This window comes from Leuresthes tenuis, unplaced genomic scaffold (assembly GCF_036924035.1).
Source record: "Leuresthes tenuis unplaced genomic scaffold, fLeuTen1.0.hap1 SCAF_4, whole genome shotgun sequence".
Taxonomy (NCBI): Eukaryota; Metazoa; Chordata; class Actinopteri; order Atheriniformes; family Atherinopsidae; genus Leuresthes; species Leuresthes tenuis.
The window spans coordinates 366,453-392,331 of record NW_027325358.1 but is presented as its reverse complement, the minus strand read 5'-3'; the positions used below and the strand labels follow the sequence as shown (position 1 = coordinate 392,331).

At 50.7% G+C, this 25,879-nt stretch overlaps 4 protein-coding genes across 7 annotated transcripts in view; 2 read left to right on the top strand and 2 right to left on the bottom strand.

The window, feature by feature from the left end:
- The first annotated feature begins 1,387 nt into the window (after window positions 1-1,387).
- mtif2 (mitochondrial translational initiation factor 2) lies at window positions 1,388-12,077 on the top strand. Its single transcript, XM_072383991.1, has 14 exons — window positions 1,388-1,490; window positions 2,043-2,242; window positions 2,915-3,038; window positions 3,112-3,283; window positions 3,467-3,627; window positions 4,248-4,424; window positions 4,790-4,929; window positions 5,015-5,139; window positions 5,224-5,428; window positions 7,730-7,982; window positions 8,052-8,192; window positions 9,362-9,526; window positions 11,519-11,659; window positions 11,885-12,077. Exons 2-14 carry the CDS (start codon window positions 2,081-2,083, stop codon window positions 12,052-12,054), a joined length of 2,136 nt encoding a protein of 711 aa, XP_072240092.1. The 5' UTR covers window positions 1,388-1,490; window positions 2,043-2,080; the 3' UTR covers window positions 12,055-12,077.
- Window positions 12,078-12,123: 46 nt separating this feature from the next.
- On the bottom strand, window positions 12,124-16,055 carry sde2 (SDE2 telomere maintenance homolog (S. pombe)). 3 transcript variants are annotated; one of them, XM_072383994.1, is made up of 9 exons: window positions 15,914-16,055; window positions 15,438-15,540; window positions 15,189-15,300; window positions 14,092-14,261; window positions 13,873-14,002; window positions 13,369-13,512; window positions 12,987-13,021; window positions 12,718-12,788; window positions 12,124-12,441 (listed from the first exon to the last, which is right to left on the bottom strand). In XM_072383994.1, exons 1-9 carry the CDS (start codon window positions 16,013-16,015, stop codon window positions 12,235-12,237), a joined length of 1,074 nt encoding a protein of 357 aa, XP_072240095.1. In that variant the 5' UTR covers window positions 16,016-16,055; the 3' UTR covers window positions 12,124-12,234. The 3 variants fall into 3 exon arrangements, with proteins under 3 accessions (XP_072240095.1, XP_072240093.1, XP_072240094.1); XM_072383992.1 differs by having other exon boundaries at window positions 12,718-13,021; XM_072383993.1 differs by having other exon boundaries at window positions 12,718-13,021; window positions 13,369-13,509.
- Window positions 16,056-18,341: 2,286 nt separating this feature from the next.
- mrps28 (mitochondrial ribosomal protein S28) lies at window positions 18,342-19,210 on the top strand. Its single transcript, XM_072384017.1, has one exon. It carries the CDS (start codon window positions 18,381-18,383, stop codon window positions 18,918-18,920), a length of 540 nt encoding a protein of 179 aa, XP_072240118.1. The 5' UTR covers window positions 18,342-18,380; the 3' UTR covers window positions 18,921-19,210.
- A 58-nt stretch (window positions 19,211-19,268) lies between these two features.
- LOC140305247 (calpain-1 catalytic subunit-like) overlaps window positions 19,269-25,879 on the bottom strand; it is a 53,358-nt gene continuing 46,747 nt past the window's right edge. The window contains exons 16-22 of one of the 2 annotated variants that reach the window (XM_072384011.1): window positions 25,798-25,855; window positions 24,078-24,142; window positions 23,823-23,891; window positions 23,603-23,681; window positions 22,740-22,853; window positions 22,596-22,654; window positions 19,269-20,156 (exon numbers count right to left, since the gene is read on the bottom strand). In XM_072384011.1, coding sequence (XP_072240112.1) covers window positions 20,130-20,156; window positions 22,596-22,654; window positions 22,740-22,853; window positions 23,603-23,681; window positions 23,823-23,891; window positions 24,078-24,142; window positions 25,798-25,855 — 471 coding nt within the window. In that variant the 3' untranslated portion in view covers window positions 19,269-20,129. The remainder of the gene's footprint in view (window positions 20,157-22,595; window positions 22,655-22,739; window positions 22,854-23,602; window positions 23,682-23,822; window positions 23,892-24,077; window positions 24,143-25,797; window positions 25,856-25,879) is intronic. The other variant, XM_072384012.1, reaches the window with a different exon arrangement.

The window sequence follows — 25,879 nt, the reverse complement described above, 5'->3', positions numbered from 1 at the left end:
TCCTCACCCGGGCGTTAGCTTACCTTTCCTCACCCGGGCGTTAGCTTACCTTCCCTCAGCTGGCCGTTAGCTTACCTTCCCTCAGCTGGCCGTTAGCTTACCTTCCCTCAGCTGGCCGTTAGCTTACCTTCCCTCAGCTGGCCGTTAGCTTACCTTCCCCTGAGATAGCCATTAGTTGATCTTCCCTCAGCTGGGTGTTATCTGAGAGGCTAACAACTAGCATCACACAGGCCAGCCTCACACCGGGAACGTGGGATGTTTGAAACTTGATGGTTTCAGTTTCAGCTGCCATCTTAACAGATTAGATCTTCCACCCCTGCTACGTAATGAAACGTTCTGCAGCTGACAAACATCAGGAGTTTTTTAGTTTAGTACCTGCTGACCATATGTGTATGAGTCCAGTTAAACTGAAACATGAATGTGTGGAGTCCCCAACATTGGCCAAACAGTCAGATCTACTACAACATTAACTACAGTAACATGCATTTGTCAGACACTTTTATCCAAAGTGACTTACACTGGCAGGTGTGTAGGGTCATCACCTGCCTTTAAAGCCCGGGTCCTTATCTTTCCAGAGTAAAATAAACCAGGAGTGCACCATCCTTTATTAGAGCCCATTCTGTCCCATAATTCCTTGCAGCTGCAGCTTTTATAGCAATATACAGCCTGTGACAGCAGTATATTCACCTTATTATTTGTATTTTTATAATAATAAAGTAATATTCTTCAGGAAAAAGGTATGACAGAAGATAATAAATCTGACTAGCATGAGCAGGTCATAGTAATCTCCCCATCTTTGCCTGATAGTCAGGATGTCTGGTCTGTGAAATGTTGGCCAGAGCTTAAATCAACCTGATCAGGTGTTTTTGCCTCTTCTGTGATTTTAGAAAAAATAAAAACGTTTGTTGTTACAATGAAAATGTAATCAAAGTCCAGGGGATGTAACCCAGATGTGAGCATGGAAGAAGCTTGAATCAAAAAGAAGTTTAGATGCGATCAGTTGGTTTCCTGAGCTGGAAATATATCTTTCATTTTTATTTCTGTTAATCTGTTGGTTTCCTTAGCTAGGATATTCATTTTTGAATTGGCTCTATATGAATGAATTGGATTATGATTACAATGAATTGAATTCCAATTGGCTTGAATTGGACTTACTTAAGTGCCTTGAGATGACAATTGTTGTAATCTGGCGCTATATAAATACAATTGACTTGAATTTCCAGTTACTTTTGTAATAGTTTTTTTTTACTTTTGTACCGTAATCTAGTCATGTTATTATCTGCTGCGACAAAACAAGTTTTTTTCTTATTCATTCGGTAACTTAAAGCCGGACAGTTCCCCTCCGGGCCTGCGGGCGGCGCTGTTCTCTTCCTCTCCCACCCGTTAGTTCACTGTCATGGCGGCACCCAGTCAGGGGTTTATTTCACGGTGAAACTCGGCATGAGTTTGTTTTCCACGATGAGCTGAGACGTAAAGGTGAACCGGTTCAGGTGAGACGCCGAACAGAAGCAGTCTCCGGTCCACGTGCGGTGGCGTGAACGTGTGTCAGTTTAGATCAGAAAAAGTGCGCGTGATGTCACAGCAACGCACCAGACTTCAGGGAGAATTGTCGTATTTTAAAGCCGGCAGGTTCCAGCAGCGGATCAAACCTCACCTGAGGGGCTTTGGGACGTCTGAGCTTCTACTTGAGCTTCTACTTTCTCTTTCCGTTTGATCGTTTTTACTTTTCCTTGGAACTGTCGTCAGATTTAGGTCAAATTAAATTCAAATGGTGACTTTGTGCTGTTATATGAAGCCGGTCATCCGTGTTTTAAATTTCTGAAAATGGCTTCGTCTCACCTTTTCACCTTAGTTTCCAGACCCCCTCATCCCGCTAAAAGGGCCCCGTGCGCCGAACTTAATTCATAAAACAAAGTTAACTTTCAACAGCTTTCACCTCGGCTGTGTTGACTCTCTTTAGTGATGCGTTCAGGGGCTCGTTGGATCTTCCAAACTGAGCATTTTCAAAGTGACTGTTTGTCTTCTGCGTTTAATTAAAACAGATTTTGAAGAAGCAGCAAACACCTGTCCACCTGCAGACATGAATGTGATGTCATCAGTGATTCGGGGCGCCCGACGGCTCTACCACACCGACCTGCCTCTGCTCAGCAACTTCCTGTCTCCACCCCTCCTCCTCTGTCCTGCTCGAAGCTCCGCCCCCCTGCTCACCTGCCCGCAGAGACGGAAGTTTGCCTCCAAACAGGTGAGTTCCAAACATGTTCAGTTAGACTCTCAGTCGTCAGGTGAGGATGACCCAGAAGGCTGAGAACAACTGGACCTCTTTTATAGTTCTGAAAGACGTTTCTCACCAGAAACACTTTGGTTCTGACAGCCGGGTTTCAGGTTCATCAGCAGTAGGTAATAAATATGAAACAAATCATCTTTTTGTGCTGCAAACTCTGTGGAAGAGAGACGGAAACCTCTGATGTGTTATCAGTCAAACTGAAGGTGTCAATTATTTACGTCCTGCTCTGATTATATCGTCAGAGGACAGAATAACGGGGCTGCGTTACAGGTGAAAGGTCAGAGGACAGAATAACGGGGCTGCGTTACAGGTGAAAGGTCAGAGGACAGAATAACGGGGCTGCGTTACAGGTGAAAGGTCAGAGGACAGAATAACGGGGCTGCGTTACAGGTGAAAGGTCAGAGGACAGAATAACGGGGCTGCGTTACAGGTGAAAGGTCAGAGGACAGAATAACGAGGCTGCGTTACAGGTGAAAGGTCGGAGGACAGAATAACGGGGCTGCGTTACAGGTGAAAGGTCAGAGGACAGAATAACGGGGCTGCGTTACAGGTGAAAGGTCAGAGGAAAGAATAACGAGGCTGCGTTACAGGTGAAAGGTCAGAGGACAGAATAACGAGGCTGCGTTACAGGTGAAAGGTCAGAGGAAAGACCAGAAGCAGCAACGTGTGAAGCCCAAAGTGGACAAACAGGAAGTGGAGATCAGACAGGGCATGACGGCGGCGGCTCTTGCGACGGCCATGAATAAAGACTTTGGTAAGAACATCAGCGTCATCATTACTTGGGTCTCGTGATCAAGGCTGCTGAAATAAGTTCTTCTCTTTTAAAGATCACGTGTTGGAGGCTCTCCTAAACACCTCGGTGGACCTGGACTCTCTGGATCCAGACTCGGTTCTGGAGGACAAGTGGATCAAGGAGGTGGTGACCCGATCAGGGATGAAGTTCAAATGGGCCAAGCTGAGTGAGAGCCGGGAAAGACCCAACAGAGATGCCCTGCGGAGGTAATAGGAACAAGTCTAAACTATCAGTGAACAGCTACAATCAGCCAATCAGAGTGAGAGTACCGACCGACCAATTAGAGCGCAGCTAAAGATCAGCCGATCAGAGCGAGAGTAGCGACCGACCAATCAGAGCGCAGCTAAAGATTTGACCTGTCGACGTCATGCCTGACCTCTGACCTTCAGGCCCCCAGCAGACCCTTCCTGCCTGGTCAGCCGCCCCCCTGTCGTCACCATCATGGGTCACGTGGACCACGGTAAAACCACGCTGCTGGACAGCCTGAGGAAGAGCCAGATCGTGTCCACGGAGGCCGGAGGCATCACGCAGCACATCGGAGCCTTTCTGGGTAACAAGTGAAACAGAATGTTTATTGATCCAGAACACAGCAGTTTGATCAAATCATTGATCAGCTGAGTCAGAGTGAACCTCCAGCTGCTTCCTATTTGTAGAACATAAGCTGCTCACCGCTAACTTTTAAGTGTTTATGGCCCAATCCGAGTGTGTAGGTGCTCTTATGTGTGAGCTGTGATATTTATCTATTAATCGGACTAATAATGGCTCCACCTGCCTGCTGCTGGCACCCTGTGGCTCCACCCCACTGTACCCCCTCAGCACCTGGGGGGGCAGAGCTTTCAGCCGCTCTGACCCCAGACTGAACTCTTTACCACCTGACATCCGAAATATTGACTCTATTCTCATCTTCGAATGCACTCAAGTCTGTTTAAGGCTTCATATTCACTTCCACGTCTTCTTCTATTTGTTATTGTTTCATCAAGTTTTTATCGGTTTTGTAAAGTGTTCTTGAGTTTTTTTAAAGGCGCTTTAAATAAAATGTATGATGATTATAAAAAGATTAAATTATTCTGAATGAAAGAAAATGATCAACTTGAATTAAACTGAACTTTAATTAATTGATCTTTGTTTACAGTCCAGTTTTCTTTAAAAAGTTCTGGTTTTTCCTCCCAGTCCAGCTGCCGACAGGTGAGAAGATCACCTTCCTGGACACACCGGGCCACGTCGCCTTCTCCTCCATGAGAGCCCGCGGAGCCAACGCCACCGACATAGTCATCCTGGTGGTGGCAGCCGATGATGGTGTCATGAACCAGACCGCCGAGTCCATCCAGCACGCCAAGAGAGCCAAAGGTACGAGCCTCTCTCACTCTTCTCTCACCCTCTCACTCTCCTCTCTCACTCCTCTCCTCTCTCTCTCTCCTCTCACTCACCCTTCTCTCTCTCTCTCTCACACTCTCTCTCCTCTCACTCTCCTCCTCTCTCTCTCTCCTCTCACTCTCCTCCTCTCTCACTCTCTCTCCTCTCACTCTCCTCCTCTCTCTCTCTCTCTCCTCTCACTCTCCTCCTCTCTCTCTCTCCTCTCACTCTCCTCCTCTCTCTCTCTCTCACACTCTCTCTCCTCTCTCTCTCCTCTCACTCTCCTCCTCTCTCTCCTCTCACTCTTCTCTCCCTCAATCTCTCTCACTCCTCTCACTCTTCTCTTCTCTGTGTCTCAGTTCCTATCATCGTGGCGGTCAATAAATGCGATAAATCTCAGGCCGACACTCAGAGGGTCAAACAGGAGCTTCTGGCTCACGACGTCGTTTGCGAGGAGTTCGGCGGCGATGTTCAGGCGATCCACATCTCTGCTCTGAAGGTGATCTGCTGACATCACCATGTGGTGAGAGTGTTCCACTGTGACATCAGAGCTGTGTAATGTAATTGATGATGTCACCGGACAGGGGGACAACCTGGTGGCTCTGGCAGAGGCTACGGTGGCGTTGGCGGAGGTGTTGGAGCTGAAGGCGGAGCCTAACGGCCTCGTGGAGGGCCTGGTCATTGAGAGCAGAACGGATAAAGGCAAAGGGTGAGTTATCCTTACGAACCCGGTTCTGAAACTTGAGCCTTGACCCGGTTCTGTAAACCAGAGTAACCAGCAGTTTCTCCTCAGTCCTGTAACGACGACCATCGTCCAGCAGGGGACGCTGAGGCGGGGCTGCATACTGGTGGCGGGGAAGTGCTGGGCCAAAGTCCGCTTCCTGTTTGACGAGAATGGGCGGGCAGTGATGGAGGCGGGGCCAAGCGCCGCGGTGGAGGTGGTCGGATGGAAGGAGCTGCCGTCTGCTGGAGAAACCATCCTGGAGGTGGAGTCTGAGGTGAGGTCCAAACAGAACAGAACCGGGCCGGCTGAACACACCAGAGGTTTAGAGGTTTTCAGGAAAAACTTCTCCGTGCATTTGTTACTTCAAGATTGGACAACTGCACTCTACAGATGGCCACCCTCCTGGTTCTGGTTCTGATAGAACAAGAGACCCCTCCTGGTTCTGATTCTGATGGAACCAGAAAACTCTCCTGGTTCTGATTATGATGGAACCAGAAAACCCCTCCTGGTTCTGATAGAACAAGAAAACCCTCCTGGTTCTGGTTCTGATGGAACCAGAAAACTCTCCTGGTTCTGATGGAACCAGAAAACTCTCCTGGTTCTGGTTCTGATGCAACCAGAAAACTCTCCTGGTTCTGGTTCTGATGGAACCAGAAAACCCCTCATGGTTCTGGTTCTGATAGAACAAGAAAACCCTCCTGGTTCTGGTTCTGATGGAACCAGAAAACCCCTCATGGTTCTGGTTCTGATGCAACCAGAAAACCCTCCTGGTTCTGGTTCTGATGGAACAAGAAAACCCTCCTGGTTCTGGTTCTGATGGAACCAGAAAACTCTCCTGGTTCTGATGGAACCAGAAAACCCCTCATGGTTCTGGTTCTGATGCAACCAGAAAACTCTCCTGGTTCTGGTTCTGATGGAACCAGAAAACCCCTCATGGTTCTGGTTCTGATGGAACCAGAAAACCCCTCATGGTTCTGGTTCTGATGGAACAAGAAAACCCTCCTGGTTCTGGTTCTGATGGAACCAGAAAACTCTCCTGGTTCTGATGGAACCAGAAAACCCCTCATGGTTCTGGTTCTGATGCAACCAGAAAACTCTCCTGGTTCTGGTTCTGATGGAACCAGAAAACCCCTCATGGTTCTGGTTCTGATGGAACAAGAAAACCCTCCTGGTTCTGGTTCTGATGGAACCAGAAAACCCCTCATGGTTCTGGTTCTGATGCAACCAGAAAACTCTCCTGGTTCTGGTTCTGATGGAACCAGAAAACCCCTCATAGTTCTGGTTCTGATAGAACAAGAAAACCCTCCTGGTTCTGGTTCTGATGGACCAGAAAACCCCTCATGGTTCTGGTTCTGATGCAACCAGAAAACCCTCCTGGTTCTGGTTCTGATGGAACCAGAAAACTCTCCTGGTTCTGATGGAACCAGAAAACCCCTCATGGTTCTGGTTCTGATGCAACCAGAAAACTCTCCTGGTTCTGGTTCTGATGGAACCAGAAAACCCCTCATGGTTCTGGTTCTGATGCAACCAGAAAACTCTCCTGGTTCTGGTTCTGATGGAACCAGAAAACCCCTCCTGGTTCTGGTTCTGATGGAACCAGAAAACCCCTCCTGGTTCTGGTTCTGATGGAACCAGAAAACCCCTCCTGGTTCTGATGGAAACCCTCCTGGTTCTGATGGAACCAGAAAACCCCTCCTGGTTCTGGTTCTGATGGAACCAGAAAACCCTCCTGGTTCTGGTTCTGATGGAACCAGAAAACTCTCCTGGTTCTGGTTCTGATGCAACCAGAAAACCCTCCTGGTTCTGATGCAACCAGAAAACTCTCCTGGTTCTGGTTCTGATGGAACCAGAAAACCCCTCCTGGTTCTGGTTCTGATGCAACCAGAAAACCCCTCCTGGTTCTGGTTCTGATGCAACCAGAAAACCCCTCCTGGTTCTGGTTCTGATGCAACCAGAAAACCCTCCTGGTTCTGATGGAAACCCTCCTGGTTCTGATGGAACCAGAAAACCCCTCCTGGTTCTGGTTCTGATGGAACCAGAAAACCCTCCTGGTTCTGGTTCTGATGGAACCAGAAAACTCTCCTGGTTCTGGTTCTGATGCAACCAGAAAACCCTCCTGGTTCTGATGCAACCAGAAAACTCTCCTGGTTCTGGTTCTGATGGAACCAGAAAACCCCTCCTGGTTCTGGTTCTGATGCAACCAGAAAACCCCTCCTGGTTCTGGTTCTGATGGAACCAGAAAACCCCTCCTGGTTCTGATGCAACCAGAAAACCCCTCCTGGTTCTGGTTCTGATGGAACCAGAAAACCCCTCCTGGTTCTGGTTCTGATGGAACCAGAAAACTCTCCTGGTTCTGATGGAACCAGAAAACCCTCCTGGTTCTGGTTCCATCAGAACCAGTTTTCTTGGATCAAAGAGGAGTGCAATCTGTTGTTTTCCGGGACACTGCTGGGGTTTGGACCGTATTATTGAAGCGCCTCGAGATGACATTTGTTGTGATTTTATGGATAAAACTGAAACCACTTCCTGTTGGCGAGCGCCACGGCTAACACCCTTTGACCTTGTGGTCCTGCAGCAGCGTGCGAGGGAGGTGGTGGAGTGGAGGAGTCACGAGGAGGAGCGGCAGAAGCTTCTGGAGGAGCAGAGCGCCATCGAGCAGAAGCAGCAGCAGCACCTGGACGAGTACCGGCGGGAGCGGGAGGGCCTGTCCCACCTGAGCTGGAGGCAGAGGAAAGCGGCGCTGTACCGGGCCAACAAGGGCAGCTTCGCCATGAGACCCAGCGAGAGGACGCAGAGCGAGGAGCTCAGCCTGCCGCTCATCATCAAAGGTACGAGCCGCCTCTGACCGGCTGTGGCGTCGCTGTGACATCACGCCTGACGCCCTCTGTAACCGGCAGGTGACGTGGACGGCTCGGTGGAGGCGCTCCTGAACATCCTCGACAGCTACGATGCGCAGCACCAGTGTCAGATGGAGGTGGTCCACTTCGGGATTGGAGACATCTCGGAGAACGACGTCAACATGGCGGAAACGTTCGAAGGTACGCAGAGCGGTTCACCCAGGTGCACGGGTTCAGTCTGTTCCCACGGGTTCAGTCGGTTCCCACGGGTGCACGGGTTCAGTCTGTTCCCACGGGTGCACGGGTTCAGTCGGTTCCCACGGGTTCAGGCGGTTCCCACGGGTTCAGGCGGTTCCCACGGGTTCAGGCGGTTCCCACGGGTGCACGGGTTCAGTCTGTTCCCACGGGTGCACGGGTTCAGTCTGTTCCCACGGGTGCACGGATTCAGGCGGTTCACGGGTTCAGGCGGTTCCCACGGGTTCAGGCGGTTCCCATGGGTTCAGGCGGTTCCCACGGGTGCACGGGTTCAGTCGGTTCCCACGGGTTCAGGCGGTTCCCACGGGTTCAGGCGGTTCCCACGGGTGCACGGGTTCAGTCTGTTCCCACGGGTGCACGGGTTCAGTCTGTTCCCACGGGTGCACGGGTTCAGTCTGTTCCCACGGGTGCACGGATTCAGTCGGTTCACGGGTTCAGGCGGTTCCCACGGGTGCACGGGTTCAGTCTGTTCCCACGGGTGCACGGGTTCAGTCTGTTCCCACGGGTGCACGGGTTCAGTCTGTTCCCACGGGTGCACGGATTCAGTCGGTTCACGGGTTCAGGCGGTTCCCATGGGTTCAGGCGGTTCCCACGGGTTCAGGCGGTTCCCACGGGTGCACGGGTTCAGGCGGTTCCCACGGGTTCAGGCGGTTCCCACGGGTGCACGGGTTCAGTCTGTTCCCACGGGTGCACGGGTTCAGTCGGTTCACGGGTTCAGTCGGTTCCCACGGGTGCAGGCGGTTCCCACGGGTTCAGGCGGTTCCCACGGGTTCAGGCGGTTCCCACGGGTTCAGGCGGTTCCCACGGGTTCAGGCGGTTCCCACGGGTGCACGGGTTCAGTCGGTTCCCACGGGTGCACGGGTTCAGTCGGTTCCCACGGGTTCAGGCGGTTCACCCGGGTTCAGGCGGTTCACCCGGGTTCAGGCGGTTCACCCGGGTTCAGGCGGTTCACCCGGGTTCAGGCGGTTCACCCGGGTGCACGGGTTCAGGCGGTTCACCCGGGTGCACGGGTTCAGGCGGTTCACCCAGGTGCACGGGTTCACATGGGTTCACCCAGGTGCACGGGTTCACATGGGTTCAGTCGGGGTGCAAGTAAAGCTCCTCCTCATCCTCAGGTTCCATTTACGGCTTCAACGTGGCGGCCAGCCGTGCCATCGTGCAGATGGCGGCGAAGAGAGGCGTCCCGCTGCGGCTGCACACCGTCATCTACAAACTGATCGACGAGCTGAAGGAGGAGCTGAGCAGCAAACTGCTGGCGCTCGTCTCCGAGAACGTCATCGGTGAGTCGGTTTAGGCCGTACGCTCGGACCAGTTCAGTCTCACCTGCTCCCACCTGTTCCCACCTGCTCCCACCTGCTCTCACCTGTTCTCACCTGCTCCCACCTGTATCTCACCTGTTCCCACCTGCTCTCACCTGTTCTCACCTGTTCCCACCTGCTCTCACCTGTTCCCACCTGTTCTCACCTGCTCTCACCTGCTCTCACCTGTTCTCACCTGTTCTCACCTGCTCCCACCTGTTCCCACCTGCTCCCACCTGTTCCCACCTGCTCTCACCTGTTCCCACCTGCTCTCACCTGTTCCCACCTGCTCCCACCTGCTCTCACCTGTTCCCACCTGCTCTCACCTGTTCCCACCTGCTCCCACCTGCTCTCACCTGTTCTCACCTGCTCCCAACTGTATCTCACCTGTTCCCACCTGCTCTCACCTGTTCCCACCTGTTCTCACCTGTTCTCACCTGCTCTCACCTGCTCTCACCTGTTCTCACTTGTTCTCACCTGCTCTCACCTGTTCTCACCTGCTCCCACCTGTTCCCACCTGCTCCCACCTGCTCCCACCTGCTCTCACCTGTTCCCACCTGCTCTCACCTGTTCTCACCTGTTCCCACCTGTATCTCACCTGTTCCCACCTGCTCTCACCTGTTCTCACCTGTTCCCACCTGTTCTCACCTGCTCTCACCTGCTCTCACCTGTTCTCACCTGCTCCCACCTGTATCTCACCTGCTCCCACCTGTATCTCACCTGCTCTCACCTGTATCTCACCTGCTCTCACCTGTTCTCACCTGCTCCCACCTGTTCCCACCTGCTCTCACCTGTTCCCACCTGTTCTCACCTGCTCTCACCTGCTCTCACCTGTTCTCACCTGCTCCCACCTGTTCCCACCTGCTCCCACCTGTTCTCACCTGTTCTCACCTGTTCCCACCTGCTCCCACCTGTTCTCACCTGTTCTCACCTGCTCCCACCTGTTCCCACCTGCTCTCACCTGCTCTCACCTGTTCTCACCTGTTCTCACCTGTTCCCACCTGTTCCCACCTGTTCCCACCTGTTCCCACCTGCTCCCACCTGTTCTCACCTGTTCTCACCTGCTCTCACCTGTTCTCACCTGTTCCCACCTGTTCTCACCTGCTTCCACCTGTTCTCACCTGCTTCTACCTGTTCCCACCTGCTCTCACCTGTTCTCACCTGCTCCCACCTGTTCTCACCTGCTCTCACCTGTTCTCACCTGTTCCCACCTGTTCCCACCTGTTCTCACCTGTTCTCACCTGCTCCCACCTGCTCCCACCTGTTCCCACCTGTTCTCACCTGCTTCCACCTGTTCTCACCTGCTTCTACCTGTTCTCACCTGCTCTCACCTGTTCTCACCTGCTCCCACCTGTTCCCACCTGCTCCCACCTGTTCTCACCTGTTCTCACCTGTTCTCACCTGTTCTCACCTGCTCCCACCTGTTCCCACCTGCTCCCACCTGTTCTCACCTGTTCTCACCTGTTCTCACCTGCTCCCACCTGTTCTCACCTGTTCTCACCTGCTCTCACCTGTTCTCACCTGCTCCCACCTGTTCTCACCTGTTCCCACCTGCTCTCACCTGTTCCCACCTGTTCCCACCTGCTTCCACCTGTTCTCACCTGCTTCCACCTGTTCTCACCTGTTCTCACCTGCTCCCACCTGTTCCCACCTGCTCCCACCTGTTCTCACCTGTTCTCACCTGCTCCCACCTGTTCCCACCTGCTCCCACCTGTTCTCACCTGCTCTCACCTGTTCTCACCTGTTCCCACCTGTTCCCACCTGCTCCCACCTGTTCCCACCTGCTCCCACCTGTTCTCACCTGCTCTCACCTGCTCCCACCTGTTCTCACCTGTTCTCACCTGCTCTCACCTGTTCTCACCTGCTCCCACCTGTTCCCACCTGTTCCCACCTGTTCTCACCTGCTTCCACCTGTTCTCACCTGCTTCCACCTGTTCTCACCTGCTCCCACCTGTTGCCCCCCCCCCCGGTCAGGTGAGGCCACGGTGCTCGCCACCTTCAACATATCTGTGGGAAAGAAGAAGGTTCCTGTGGCCGGGTGCCGCGTCCAGAAAGGCCAACTGGACCGGCGCCTCAAGTTCAAGCTAATCCGAGGACGCAACACCATGTGGGAGGGTGAGTGAGACCAGAACCAGGGAGAACCCTGATCCGGTCCAGTTTATAGGTTCTGTTATTTACACATTTAAAAACAACACAAACGGGTTCTATAACTGACATCTGATCCATCGCTGGTTCTGACCCGGTTTTAAATAGATGAGGTTAAATGTTTCCAATCAGATCGTTTTAAACACCCTTAAGGTAGCTGTGGGCTGATTAAACGGACCGGTTCTGTTTCTGCAGGTTCTCTGTCGGCGCTGAAGCAGCACAAAGACGACGTCCAGATGGTGAAGACGGGGATGGAGTGCGGCTTGTCGGCCGACGGCGACGTGGACTTCATGCCTGGTGATGTCATTGTGTGCTTCGAGGAGGTGGAAGCGCCGCAGGTCACGACCTGGGACCCCGGCTTCTGACATCCCATCATGCACTGCTTCTAACATCCCATCATGCACTGCTCCCTGACAGACTGAGCAGAAGACAGCTGACTGTGTACGAGACGCTTTAATGAAAGAACAAACTGCTCTGATTGGACAGTTTACAGAAAAATAAAAGCATAAAAACTCTTGAATCAGCTCGGCTGCACCAGAACATCCTCACTTCTTCTTGGCTTTGGCTGGTTTGGTAAGCAGCGCCGGATCGATCTGATCCGGACTCAGTCCTCTGACGGAGAAGAGCCGGGCGGCGCGCTCCGAAACGGTTCCCCCGCACTTTAACCCCCGAGACACGAGTTCCTCCTTCAGGACGTCCAGACCCAGAGACTCCAGCTGCTGGACGGACGCCACCGAGGACAGGTCCAGCTGCTGAGACAGAACACAGGGCAGAACCGGCCCATTAGAACCCGTATCTGTCAGAACTGGGGGCTGCAGATTCTGTTAGTAAACATGATGACATCACAGTAAACAGGAAGTTATTAATATTCATGTTCAATAAAGATGTAAGAGTTTGAATCGGGTCCAATGTGAGCCCAGCAGGTGGTTCTGTTTGAGTCCTAGAGCTAAAGCTTTGGCTCGGTGTTCACACATCAGAACCTGCCGATATCTGACTTCATCAGTTTTCCCAGAACCAAAGAAACTAACCTGCCGAGCTTTTGAAGGTTTGGATGATTCAGAAGGTGTCTGGTCCCCCGAGGGCCCGGGTCGCTGGTCCTGGTCCCCCGAGGGCCCGGGTCGCTGGTCCTGGTCCCCCGAGGGCCCGGGTCGCTGGTCCTGGTCCCCCGAGGGCCCGGGTCGCTGGTCCCCCGAGGGCCCGGGTCGCTGGTCCTGGTCCCCCGAGGGCCCGGGTCGCTGGTCCCCCGAGGGCCCGGGTCGCTGGTCCTGGTCCCCCGAGGGCCCGGGTCGCTGGTCCTCTGGTGTCCTGATCTTTGGGCCAGCTGAGGAGGAGCTGGAAGAGACAACAGAACAGAATCTGAGGGCGGGTCCACACTTGGTTCTGTTTGCTGGTTTGAACCACAGCAGAACTCTGGCCTCGGCTCACTTTGCTTTAGAACCAACAGACACCTGATACAGAACTTAGTGATCGGGTTGGTCTGCGGAACATGAATGAAGTCCACTGAAAGGTTCTGTTCTGAGGTGGTTTTAGTCCAACTGAGCTTTCAGATTTCTGAACATTCTCGTCATCGGTCACGGTTCTGCTGAGGTGTGCGAGCTGGCCCGGTAATCGGGTCAGAACACCTGAAGTGAGGGGGCGGGGCTCTGATCATGTAGGTCACATGACTGTCGGGTCTCTACCTGCTGCCTGGCTCAGACTCCGCCTCCTCTCTATGTGTCGTCATGGTAACAGCCGCAGCTCCTCTGCTGGTGGGCGGCGACTGTGGCTCCTCCTCCTCCTGTGGCTCCTCCTCCTCTGAGCTCAGGAGCTCCTCCAGTCCGCTCCTGTAACCATGGCGACAGAAAGTTTAATCAGAGGAGAAAAAGCAGCTGCTATTAAACCACCAAAAGGTCCAGTTCACATCCAGCACCAGAACTCGGACCCTAACCCTGCAGGTGAACAGCATGAAAACGCAGTAGGTTCTGGAAGAGGATGGGTTCTGGAACAGAACTTTCCAATGCAGACCCAGCTGAGCAGGAGCCCATCTTCTTCCAGAACACGGTCCATCATCTGGACCCAGACATTTGCATTAGGCATCAGGCAGATGATGTGAAGGTGCGCACCCAGGCGGGTCAGAATCCTGAAGTTCTGATCAGAGGTTCTGGTTCTGATCAACCTGCTGCATATGTTTCATGTTCACTGACCAGAAACCTGTGGTCGTCTCCTCCTCCTCCTTCTTCCTCTTCTTCTTCTGGAGCTCCTGGTTCTGATCCGAGCTCGGTCTCTTGGCAGCAGAGTCTGCCTTCACCTGACAGCTGGAGGACACCTGCAGACCTGACACACACACCTGGGTCACACACCTGGGTCACACACCTGGCGCTGGATTAACCAGCTTCTTCCTCTCAGAGCTCCGGGTCGGTCACCTTTCAGCACCGAGTCCTCCAGCCTCTCGCTCAGGTCGTGGCACTGCTGCTGGTACTCCGGGTCGGTGAACTGGTGTTTGGGTTCGGCCAGTTTCCTCTGCAGGCGCTCCAGGCGCCGCTGCTCCTTCTCCGCCTCCCGCTCCGCCTGCTTCTTCAGCCACTCTGCCATCCTGCAGACACCAAGAAGCTGTCACCAACCAATCAATCGGGTCAGCGCCGACCCGATCCGACTGACGGAGTGAAGAGGAGGGATCTGACTCCTCCCCTCTGAGCTGAGGATGACATCACTGCGGTCACATGACCAGGTGGAACGTCTCCTGAGGCGGGTCCGGACCTCGATCCGGACCTCGATAAACCGGTCAGGCTGACTGTCACTGAGCGGACGCCACGGACGCAGGAGTCCTCTCCATTTCCTGTTTGGTGCCGCCGCAGAATCGCTTTGTTCAATTTTCAATAAAACACTTTTTAAAATTTTGTTTCTGAAATCAAAATGAAAATAAACCGTTTTCAGATTTCTGATCGAAATGGTGACGACCCGGAAAAAGCAAACCCAGCGCTGGTTCCGTCAGCAGCAGCAGCGCTGCAGACAGAACCGGACCGGCTGGTTCCGGCAGATAGAACCGGACCGGCTGGTTCCAGCAGACAGAACCGGACCGGCTGGTTCCAGCAGACAGAACCAAAGCGCTGGTTCCGGCAGACAGGACCAAAGCGCTGGTTCCGGCAGACAGAACCGGACCGGCTGGTTCCGGCAGACAGAACCAAAGCGCTGGTTCCGGCAGACAGAACCGGACCGGCTGGTTCCGGCAGACAGAACCGGACCGGCTGGTTCCGTTCATCTGAAGCGTCTGAAAACAAACTGCAGGAAGGACAAGAAAGACCCGAACGGTCCAACAGCACCAGAACCGGCTCGGTTTTCTACACAGGCAGAGAAAGCAGAACCCTGCCGGTTTATTCTGTCAGAACCTTTTTAGTCTCAGAGTTTATCTGGATCAGCAGCTTGGTTCTGATGGGAAGAAGCAGGAATGTAGCTGGAAGCAGAGCCACATGTGTGCTGCCCTGCGTGTGTGTGCGCGTGCGTGTGTGGGGGGGGCTCTTACTCTTTCTCGTGGTTGACGTCACGAAGCCGCCGGCCACTCAGGTCTCTGCAGGCCTCGCGGTTGGTCGTCTTCTCGATCTGAGCGCCCAGGGCTCTCAGCATGGAGCCGAAACCTGAAACATGTTCCACAACAGACCGTCAGACGTTCTGCTGAGGTTCTGCTGAGGTTCTGCTGAGGTTCTGCTCATCAGATAGAGCCCAGACTGTACCGGCACCACTTTTCCGATGCGGTTTATTTCCTGGAACTGACCTCCTTTCCCTCCACAAAGGCGGGGCTCCAGGTGATAGACGGCTCCATTTTGCAGAGGATCCTCCTGGTGCGACAGTCGCCCGTTTGAGGTGACGTAAAAGTCCTGAACACACAGGAAACTGGATCAATAAATCTGATCCGTGACCACCTCAGATCAGGTTCGGTTCCGGTTTTTTCCACGTTCCATAACTCACAGTTTTAAAGGACCAAAGTAATAAAAGTCACAGAAACAACAACTCTGAAAAGGGTTTGGAATATGTGGGACGAACTAGTCCGGATGTGATCAGCCCACTCAGTCTTGTGGAACCTGATCTGGATCTGGATCCAAAAAGCGAAACGACTAAAACCAGAAAAGAAACTTTAGCTTGGTTTGTGTTGGTAGCTTCCGTTAGCATAGCAGCTAACAGAAACCGCAGAGCCAACTTTAACACTCAGATTGTTCAACGTTTTCGGTCGTGATAAAAGTAAACACTTACCTGCTGTGAGACGAACCGGTCCAGAAGGTCTCTGACAGCGGAACCAAGTGGAAACACGCAGGTAGAACACCTGTGACTCGGAGCAACAACAAACACCTCCATGTTGTCTTCGTCTGCCGTTACTCAGTGCGCAGGCGCTGCCGCTCCAGACGCGTATTTCTGTGCTCTGCTGCGCTATGACGTCAACACGCACGTCCCGACGGCGTCCGCTATCGGTACCACAGAAACGTGGTAGTATCTGCTAGTACGTGCTCAGGTTCTACTGAACAGGTGAGACACACCTGAGCCTCATACTTGCTTTATTTTGATTACTGTCTGAAGACAAAATAAACGATTTACAGAAAATATCAATCAATACGTCTGAAAAATAACTTTAATCTGATCTTTGCTGAAAGATTAAAATCAGACCCGAATGATGTTATTGATGGGGAACAATCTCAAATATGTGTGATTACATACAGCTATTGATTATTAATTATAATGACTCAGATTACTGATACAGTTTCTGCAGAGGTCTGTGAGTCCTTAAATATATATTTAAGATATAAAACACTGAAACGAACTGTGGTGGCAAAGCATCAAATAAATGTTTAAATGTGCTCAGAGTGGGTCCATGAGGACGCTCAGCTGATCTGAGAGCTGATCCAGGATTTCAGATCACCTCATAATGACAATGAGGGGGTCTTAAACAGCTCATTGATCCTGATGAACAGTTCCTCTGAGCTGCAGTGATCAATCGGTTTTATACTTTTAGTCCTGGCTGACATCACAAACTACGAGCCAAACTCTAACAGGAGGATGAAACATTGTTTTAATGTCTTAATATCATCATTTTACATAGAAGATAATCCATTTAAAGACATTAGATTTAGACTTCATTTGGGATTTTCTGGTTACACCTGAAAGAAGAAACAATCCATCATTCCTTTACTTGATTATTGGAATATTTGGAGCAGATGTTTAGTTTTGAATCTGAGGACCTGCAGGAACAGAACAGGAAGTCCAGCAGAACCTTTATTTTGAGGATTAAAAACATCATGTGCTGAGGACCAAACTAAGAAAAAGACTTGATCTGTTCTCGGTTTCTGATCCACTGATACAACCCCAACAGAACCAAACAGAACATTTTGATCTGGAACTTCAGCAGCTTCAGGAACAAACCACAGAAGAAGAAGGCAATACTTTGAGCTGCCGAGGTTTAACAGACAAACCAACAGATGCGTCTCCCCTGGAGCCCAGAACGACCTCGGTGGGTGACGCCTGTCTGTCCAACAGGGTTATAACCCCATAACCCTAACCCTGTAACCCCTAACCCAAACAGGGTTATAACCCCTAACCCTAACCCCTAACCCTAACCCCATAACCCAAACAGGGTTATAACCCTGACCCAAACAGGGTTATAACCCTGACCCAAACAGGGTTATAACCCTGACCCAAACAGGGTTATAACCCTGACCCAAACAGGGTTATAACCCTGACCCAAACAGGGTTATAACCCCTAACCCAAACAGGGTTATAACCCTAACCCTGACCCAAACAGGGTTATAACCCTGACCCAAACAGGGTTATAACCCCTAACCCAAACAGGGTTATAACCCTAACCCAAACAGGGTTATAACCCTGACCCAAACAGGGTTATAACCCCATAACCCAAACAGGGTTATAATCCTAACCCTGACCCAAACAGGGTTATAACCCTAACCCTGACCCCAACAGGGTTATAACCTTAACCCTGACCCAAACAGGGTTATAACCCTGACCCTGACCCAAACAGGGTTATAACCCTAACCCTGACCCAAACAGGGTTATAACCCCTAACCCTAACCCAAACAGGGTTATAACCCTGACCCTGACCCCAACCACAGACAGGAAATATGATCTCACATTTCAAAGAGAATATACCTGCTGGAGCAACTTCACTGAGACGCTCAACTGCAGCTACATTTGGACCCTTACAATTTCCTGTCTGTAAGAAACGTTTTCTTACAGTCTCTGCTCAGATATTCTGCTGTTAGCATCTGAGTCAGCTGTTCTTTGTGTGAAATGTACCCAGAAATAGTTCAATGTCACCGCTCTTACTGAAAGAAAGGTCTCACTGAGTATATTCTTGCTAAATTGGACTTTGAATCCTCTCTTTGTTGGGATAATATTCTGTTTGTTGACCAAAGACACAGAAGGCTGTACTGAGAGAATCTTTTAGGTAAACTTCCTGCCCACGTAGCAGAATTTGGCTTCTTTAAACTCTGATTTAAAGACCGAAGTGAATACTTTTTAAAATAAGAAAAACCTTTAATTTCTGCTCCATATCTATTTTCTATGAGTGTCCGTTTCTTTGTTATGAAAGCCAAGAATAAAGAAAAGTAAGAGTTTTATAAACTAAGCTCCCGGACCTAACAGCCACCAGGAGGCGCTGTGCTTTCCACCCCGGAAGTTAAAGTCCGCTCCTCTTCCGGTGTTGTAACACAACATGGCGGCCTTGTACAGGGTCGTGTCCGGTGTCCGGTGTGGAGTCCGGTTCTCCTCCTGCAGGACCAGCAGGAGCCCCTTCTGCTCGGACTCCAGCAGTGAGCGGACCCCCGCGGACAAACCCAGATCCGGCTTCGCGGCCGCCTTCGAGCAGCAGACGGAGCTCCGGCGGGATGTGGAAAGCTCCGCGGCCGGTTTGACAGGCGCGTCTCCCGTGAAGGAGGAGAACTTCGCCTCGCTGCTCCGCCGGTCCCCGTTAATGCAGATGGGACCGGCCAAAGACAAGATCGTGGTCGGAAGGATTTTTCACGTGGTCCAGGACGACCTGTACATTGATTTCGGTGGGAAGTTCCACTGCGTGTGTCAGCGGCCGGCGGTCGGAGGAGAGAAGCTGCAGCGGGGCACCAGGGTCCGTCTGCGGCTGCAGGACCTGGAGCTCACCGCTCGCTTCCTGGGAGCCAATACGGACACCACGCTTCTGGAGGCCCAAGCCGTGCTGCTGGGTCCACTGGAGGGACGGGAACCCCTGAACCGGGACTGAGACTGTCAAACAGCAAAATCAGACGTTTTCTTAAGGGAGTCTGGTGGAGGCGGAACATCGGATGAGGAAAAGGGAGTTTAGACTTCACTGTGGACCGAAAACACGAGGCTTGTCCGGACCCTGGACTGTCGGTGTTGGAATGTAATGACCATCCAGAAACTGATCGTTTGTCTCTTTGTTTACAGGATGAAAAGGCTTAACTTCCTGTCTGTAAAACTCCCCCACCAGATCGCATGTAAAAATCTGAGTATTCCTTATAAGTTATATAATTAAACAGTTTCTGTCTCTAACTGGAATCAAACTCAGTTTTTATTTTGTTTCAACACTGATTCATTCATTAAATGGTTTATTGTGAGTTCAGGTCAAATGAGAGACATGGTCAGCTGATGGGTTACACTTTAATGGGTTAGACATGAAAACAACTGATAAAAACAGCGCCCCCTACCTGCGGTTGGTGGTTACAGCAGAGGTAAAACTAAAGTTTTTACACTGAACAGCAGCCGCTGAATGTTATTCAGTCAATAAATTATCAATAAGTTATGAGTTTTTTAGTTTTCGCTGAATGTTGCAGTGATTCTGTTTGTTCCTGCGTTAAATAAACTCATCGACACATTAAAGCCGTTTGGTTTGGTGGTCTGATCCCACTGGTTTACAGAAATAAATAAATCTATGAAATGATGGAATAACTTAATCCAGAAAAATGTATGTATAAATATTTAGACAGCTGAGGAGTCAGAGGAGTCCTATTCCAATGAGGGGTGTGGGCAGTGTTCTGATTCTCTGAGAAAAGTCCAATCACGGTTCCTCCAGGTAGCCCCGCCCCTTCGACTGATTGGAGTCCTTCAACAAAGGGGCGGGGTCACAGGGAGGGATTCTGATTGTTGACCTTTGAAAGAAGCCATTTTCACAGCAAAAACTTCCTGAATACGTCGGGTCATGTGATAAGAACAGAACCAGAACAAACTGATGTGGACCCAGGGCCAACAATAATGTTTCACATCAAGCTGCTGGTGGATGAGACCTCAGCCTCCTGTCTCACCTGCACAGGTGTGTCTGACTCATGCTGCTGTCAGTGAGCATGCAGTACGTGTCATAATATAAGTGGTTAATAAACATGTTTCTGATTTATATTGTTCAGGCAGAGCTGAGCAGAAGCTTGGTGGGTTTTCTGTCCTCCGTCCTGTTGGGGGCGCTCTGACTGACGTTGTTTCAGCCGCACATGGTCACAAAGAGCCACTGAGGAGAGAACACACACATAGCAGCTATGAACACCACACACCATCTGCTGTTCACCTGTTCCTGTCACGGGAAAGTTCTGATGGAACAGATTTAAGCTTCACCACGTACGCAGCTGCTAACATACTTCCTGCGCAGTTACTGGGGGATTCCACCAGGTGGCACACCTGATCCCTCCGGATATGAGCAGAAGCTCTCGGATAAATGGTGCAAGTGGAACTTGTTGATCTTACAGTCAGAACCGAAGAGGCGAAGAACAAGAATGGCGTCAGAAATTAAAGATGCAAAACATGGAAAAGTCAAAAGTAAGCTCACGCCCCCCCTACTGGTCACCTACGTATTGCAGCTCGTGTTTGAGTGACTTGAATTGCTGAGGCAGCCATGATGAAACTCGTAGTTAACAGCAACAATTTTAGGCTTTAGATGCATTTGAAAAGATGCTTTTCTCCACTGAATCCCTGTTAAATTCAGGATAGAATTTAAGATTCTTCTCCTCACATATAAAAAGGTCTTAATGACCGAGCTCCATCACATCTTAAAGATCTCACAGTTGGATATTTCCCCAACAGAGCACTTTGCTCTCAGGCTGCAGGTTTCCTTGTGGTTCCAGAGTTTCTAAAAGCAGAATGGGAGGCAGAGCCTTCAGTTATCAGGCCCCTAAAAGCAGAATGGGAGGCAGAGCCTTCAGTTATCAGGCCCCTAAAAGCAGAATGGGAGGCAGAGCCTTTAGTTATCAGGCCCCTAAAAGCAGAATGGGAGGCAGAGCCTTCAGTTATCAGGACCCTAAAAGCAGAACGGGAGGCAGAGCCTTCAGTTATCAGGCCCCTAAAAGCAGAATGGGAGGCAGAGCCTTCAGTTATCAGGCCCCTAAAAGCAGAATGGGAGGCAGAGCCTTCAGTTATCAGGCCCCTAAAAGCAGAATGGGAGGCAGAGCCTTCAGTTATCAGGCCCCTAAAAGCAGAATGGGAGGCAGAGCCTTCAGTTATCAGGCCCCTAAAAGCAGAATGGGAGGCAGAGCCTTCAGTTATCAGGCCCCTAAAAGCAGAATGGGAGGCAGAGCCTTCAGTTATCAGGACCCTAAAAGCAGAACGGGAGGCAGAGCCTTCAGTTATCAGGCCCCTAAAAGCAGAATGGGAGGCAGAGCCTTCAGTTATCAGGCCCCTAAAAGCAGAATGGGAGGCAGAGCCTTCAGTTATCAGGCCCCTAAAAGCAGAATGGGAGGCAGAGCCTTCAGTTATCAGGCCCCTAAAAGCAGAATGGGAGGCAGAGCCTTCAGTTATCAGGCCCCTAAAAGCAGAATGGGAGGCAGAGCCTTCAGTTATCAGGCCCCTCTCTGTGGAACCAGCTGCCAGTTTGGCTTCAGGAAGCAGACACCCTCTCTACCTTTAAGATCAGGCTGAAACTTTCCTTTCTGATAAAGCTTATAGTTAGGGATGGCTCAGGTGAGCCTGAAACATCCCATAGTTCTGCTGCTATAGGCCCAGCCTGCTGGGGGAGCTCCCATGATGCACCTCTCCTCCCTCCATGTACAGATGACATCATTGCTGTCATTAACTTGTGTTTCTCTCTCTCAGCAGGTATCTCTGGCCTGGTGTTACGCTGCTTGTTGTCCCCTCTTTCCTGTCCTCTCAGCTCTCTAACCCTAACCCACTTTGACAGACAGGTGTCCCATCCAATCACCAGGGACTTCCAGGTCCTTCCCCTGGCCACGCCACGGGAAAATCAATTTTCATAAACCTATTTTCATAAACCTAACAATCTTGGCTAAAACTAACGGTTTCCGGCCTTACCTGACAACCTGATTCCTCTGTCTCAGGCCTTTCCCGGTCATTTATCCTTACCATAAGTCCTCCCCATCCTCTCTCTCTCTCTCTACCCCCCCCCCCCCCCATCCTAGCAGCACATAACACACACCATAAGGACCCTGAGTCTGTTGCACCCACATTGCTACACAACTCAAATTGCACGGAGTTTCCCACGGTCTCCTGAGTTACTCCAAGACCATGGCACTACACGCAGCAGCTCCCAGCAAGATCACGAGTTGAGCGTGCACCCCCTTGGTTTCTACACCAAACTCCATGGTAACCAGCTGGTTGCGTAGGAGGGAGACCGCTGAGTAAAAACTCTCAAGCCTAACCCACTTTGACAGACAGGTGTCCCATCCAATCACCAGGGACTTCCAGACAGAAACAAACCATCTGAAGAGTTTTTATTACTTGTGGTACAAAAGCAGAGGCTCTCTAAACAACCACCTGGCTTTAGCCCAGTCCCCCCCCGCTTTGGTTTGTTTCCTGTTTCACACTTACAGAGATTTTAATGTTGAACAGTGAATAAAACCTTTATTAGAAGAACTGAAATAAAACAATGTTGTTTGTGCAGAACTGAAAAACCACATTTTTCTGTAGAATTTTCTCTGTATAGGTGACTTTTGTCTGATACCTCGATAACGTTCATCTCCACCGTTCCCGTCCCGTCTCGGTCTAGTCCCTGGAAGGTTTCTGAGAGACAAAGAGACACCGGTCGGTTCAAGACGACAGTTTCATGTGAACTTAAAGAATTCAGAGCGTGAGCTCCTGCACGTACTGAACATGGCCTCCAGTTTGACCAGACAGCAGGTGAAGTTGTCGAAGTCGATGATCTCGTTGTCGGCGTATCGAGCGACCAGCATCTGGTACAGCTTGTTGTTAAGTTTGAACCCTACAGAAGAACTCAGATCAGTTCCATGAAAACCCAGCTCTTCAGAGAGCATCTCCTATCCTTACCTTGTACTTCCCTCCCCCCTCTATCTCTGCTCTTTATCTTTCTGCTCTTCCTTCTATGCCTGCACCCTATCTCTACTCTGTCCCCTCTGACAGAGTCGGACTCCTGGGTTCCTTCTATGGAGCTTATTGTTAGCTTTGATGTTAGCTGTAATGTTAGCTTTGATGTTAGCTTTGATGTTAGCTGTGATGTTAGCTGTAATGTTAGCTTTGATGTTAGCTGTAATGTTAGCTGTAATGTTAGCTTTGATGTTAGCTTTGATGTTAGCTTTGATGTTAGCTTTGATGTTAACTTTGATGTTAGCTGTGATGTTAGCTTTGATGTTAGCTGTGATGTTAGCTTTGATGTTAACTTTGATGTTAGCTGTGATGTTAGGTGTGATGTTAGTTTTGATGTTAACTTTGATGTTAGCTTTGATGTTAGCTTTGATGTTAGCTTTGATGTTAGCTGTAATGTTAGCTTTGATGTTAGCTTTGATGTTAGCTGTGATGTTAGCTGTAATGTTAGCTTTGATGTTAACTTTGATGTTAGCTGTGATGTTAGCTTTGATGTTAGCTGTAATGTTAGCTTTGATGTTAGCTGTAATGTTAGCTTTGATGTTAGCTGTGATGTTATATCCTTATTTGTAAGTTGCTTTGGATAAAAGTATCCGCTAAATGCAGAAACATAAGATGAACACGACTCACCACCATTTTCCAGCGCCAGACGCATCTCGTAGGAGCTCATGCAGCCAGACTTATCCAGATCAAACTCTCTGAAGATCCCCTGTAACACACCATCATCACGCCACAGTACAAACATTTCGGACAACTAACTGGGAGTGTAACGGGACTGCAGGTCCTGGTTCTGGACCAGCTGCAGAGACCAGACTGACTGAAGTTGTTACCTGACAGGTATCTGACTCACCAGCCACTTCCTGATCTTGTTCCAGAGGATCTGAAACTCCAGCAGACCGAGCCGAGCGCTGCCGTCTTTCTGAGGTCCAATTAAGGTCTACGCCGACTCAGCGGAAAATAAAACAACCAACCAGCAGCAGTGAACCTATCCCAGGAGAGGAGGAAGGTGTTCTCTACAGAATGAACCCAGATCTGCTAAAACCTTACCCAGCCAGGGCTTTACCCTGTGGGACCAGTCGGGTCCCATCTGGCTGAAAGAGGATACATCCATGAGGCTGACCATGGCTCTGCAGGACTCCATGCTGAAGCCATCAGTCTGCAGGTCTCTGTCTGCAAACACAACCACAGAAGAAGAACCTGATGGACCTGATGGAGTGTATGAATGTTAACCTGCAGTTCGAAGTCACACTGAAGGAAACTGATCAGTGAAAGAGAGCTGTGACACAGTGAAGCTTCAGGATGGATGAACAGATGGACAGATGGATGGACAGATGGATGGACAGATGGACAGATGGATGAACAGATGGATGGACAGATGGATGGACAGATGGATGGACAGATGGACAGATGGATGGACAGATGGATGAACAGATGGATGGACAGATGGATGGACAGATGGACGGATGGATGAATAGATGGATGGACAGATGGATGGACAGATGGACGGATGGATGAATAGATGGATGGACAGATGGATGGACAGATGGACAGATGGACAGATGGATGGACAGATGGACAGATGGACAGATGGATGGACAGATGGACGGATGGATGAATAGATGGATGGACGGATGGATGGACAGATGGATGAACAGATGGATGGACAGATGGACGGATGGATGGACAGATGGACAGATGGACAGATGGATGGACAGATGGATGGACAGATGGACGGATGGATGGATGGACAGATGGACAGATGGATGGACAGATGGACAGATGGATGGACAGATGGACAGATGGATGAACAGATGGACAGATGGACAGATGGATGGACAGATGGACGGATGGATGGACAGATGGACAGATGGACAGATGGATGGACAGATGGACGGATGGATGGACAGATGGACAGATGGACAGATGGATGGACAGATGGACAGATGGACAGATGGATGGACAGATGGACGGATGGATGGACAGATGGACAGATGGATGGACAGATGGACGGATGGATGGACAGATGGACAGATGGATGAATAGATGGATGGACGGATGGATGGACAGATGGATGAACAGATGGATGGACAGATGGACAGATGGACAGATGGACAGATGGACAGATGGATGGACAGATGGACAGATGGATGGACAGATGGACAGATGGATGAACAGATGGACAGATGGACAGATGGATGGACAGATGGACGGATGGATGGACGGATGGATGGATGGACAGATGGACAGATGGATGGACAGATGGACAGATGGATGGACAGATGGACAGATGGATGAACAGATGGACAGATGGACAGATGGATGGACAGATGGACGGATGGATGGACAGATGGACAGATGGACAGATGGATGGACAGATGGACGGATGGATGGACAGATGGACAGATGGACAGATGGATGGACAGATGGACGGATGGATGAACAGATGGATGGACAGATGGACAGATGGACGAACAGATGGACAGATGGACGGATGGATGGACAGATGGATGAACAGATGGATGGACAGATGGATGAACAGATGGATGGACGGATGGATGGACAGATGGATGAACAGATGGACAGATGGATGGACAGATGGATGGACAGATGGATGGACAGATGGACAGATGGATGGACAGATGGATGGACAGATGGACAGATGGATGGACAGATGGATGGACAGATGGACAGATGGACGGATGGATGAACAGATGGACAGATGGATGGACAGATGGACAGATGGACAGATGGACGGATGGATGGACAGATGGATGGACAGATGGACAGATGGATGGACAGATGGACAGATGACAGACGTTGCTCACGTTTGGAAACAACCCTGTTGAGGATGGTCCTGAGCTCTTGGACTGAGATCTCCATGTCCTGAGGAAAGAGAAAACCTTCAGT

Coding starts and splice junctions, on each gene's coding strand:
- mtif2 (XM_072383991.1), top strand. CDS start 2,081: ATGAATGTGATGTCATCAGTGATTCGGGGCGCCCGACGGCTCTACCAC. Junction 2,243..2,914: donor GGAAGTTTGCCTCCAAACAG/GTGAGTTCCAAA, acceptor GCTGCGTTACAG/GTGAAAGGTCAGAGGAAAGA. Junction 5,140..5,223: donor AGAACGGATAAAGGCAAAGG/GTGAGTTATCCT, acceptor GTTTCTCCTCAG/TCCTGTAACGACGACCATCG.
- mrps28 (XM_072384017.1), top strand. CDS start 18,381: ATGGCGGCCTTGTACAGGGTCGTGTCCGGTGTCCGGTGTGGAGTCCGG.
- sde2 (XM_072383992.1), bottom strand. CDS start 16,015: ATGGAGGTGTTTGTTGTTGCTCCGAGTCACAGGTGTTCTACCTGCGTG. Junction 15,301..15,437: donor CCTTTGTGGAGGGAAAGGAG/GTCAGTTCCAGG, acceptor AACATGTTTCAG/GTTTCGGCTCCATGCTGAGA. Junction 14,262..15,188: donor GACGTCAACCACGAGAAAGA/GTAAGAGCCCCC, acceptor TGGTGTCTGCAG/GATGGCAGAGTGGCTGAAGA.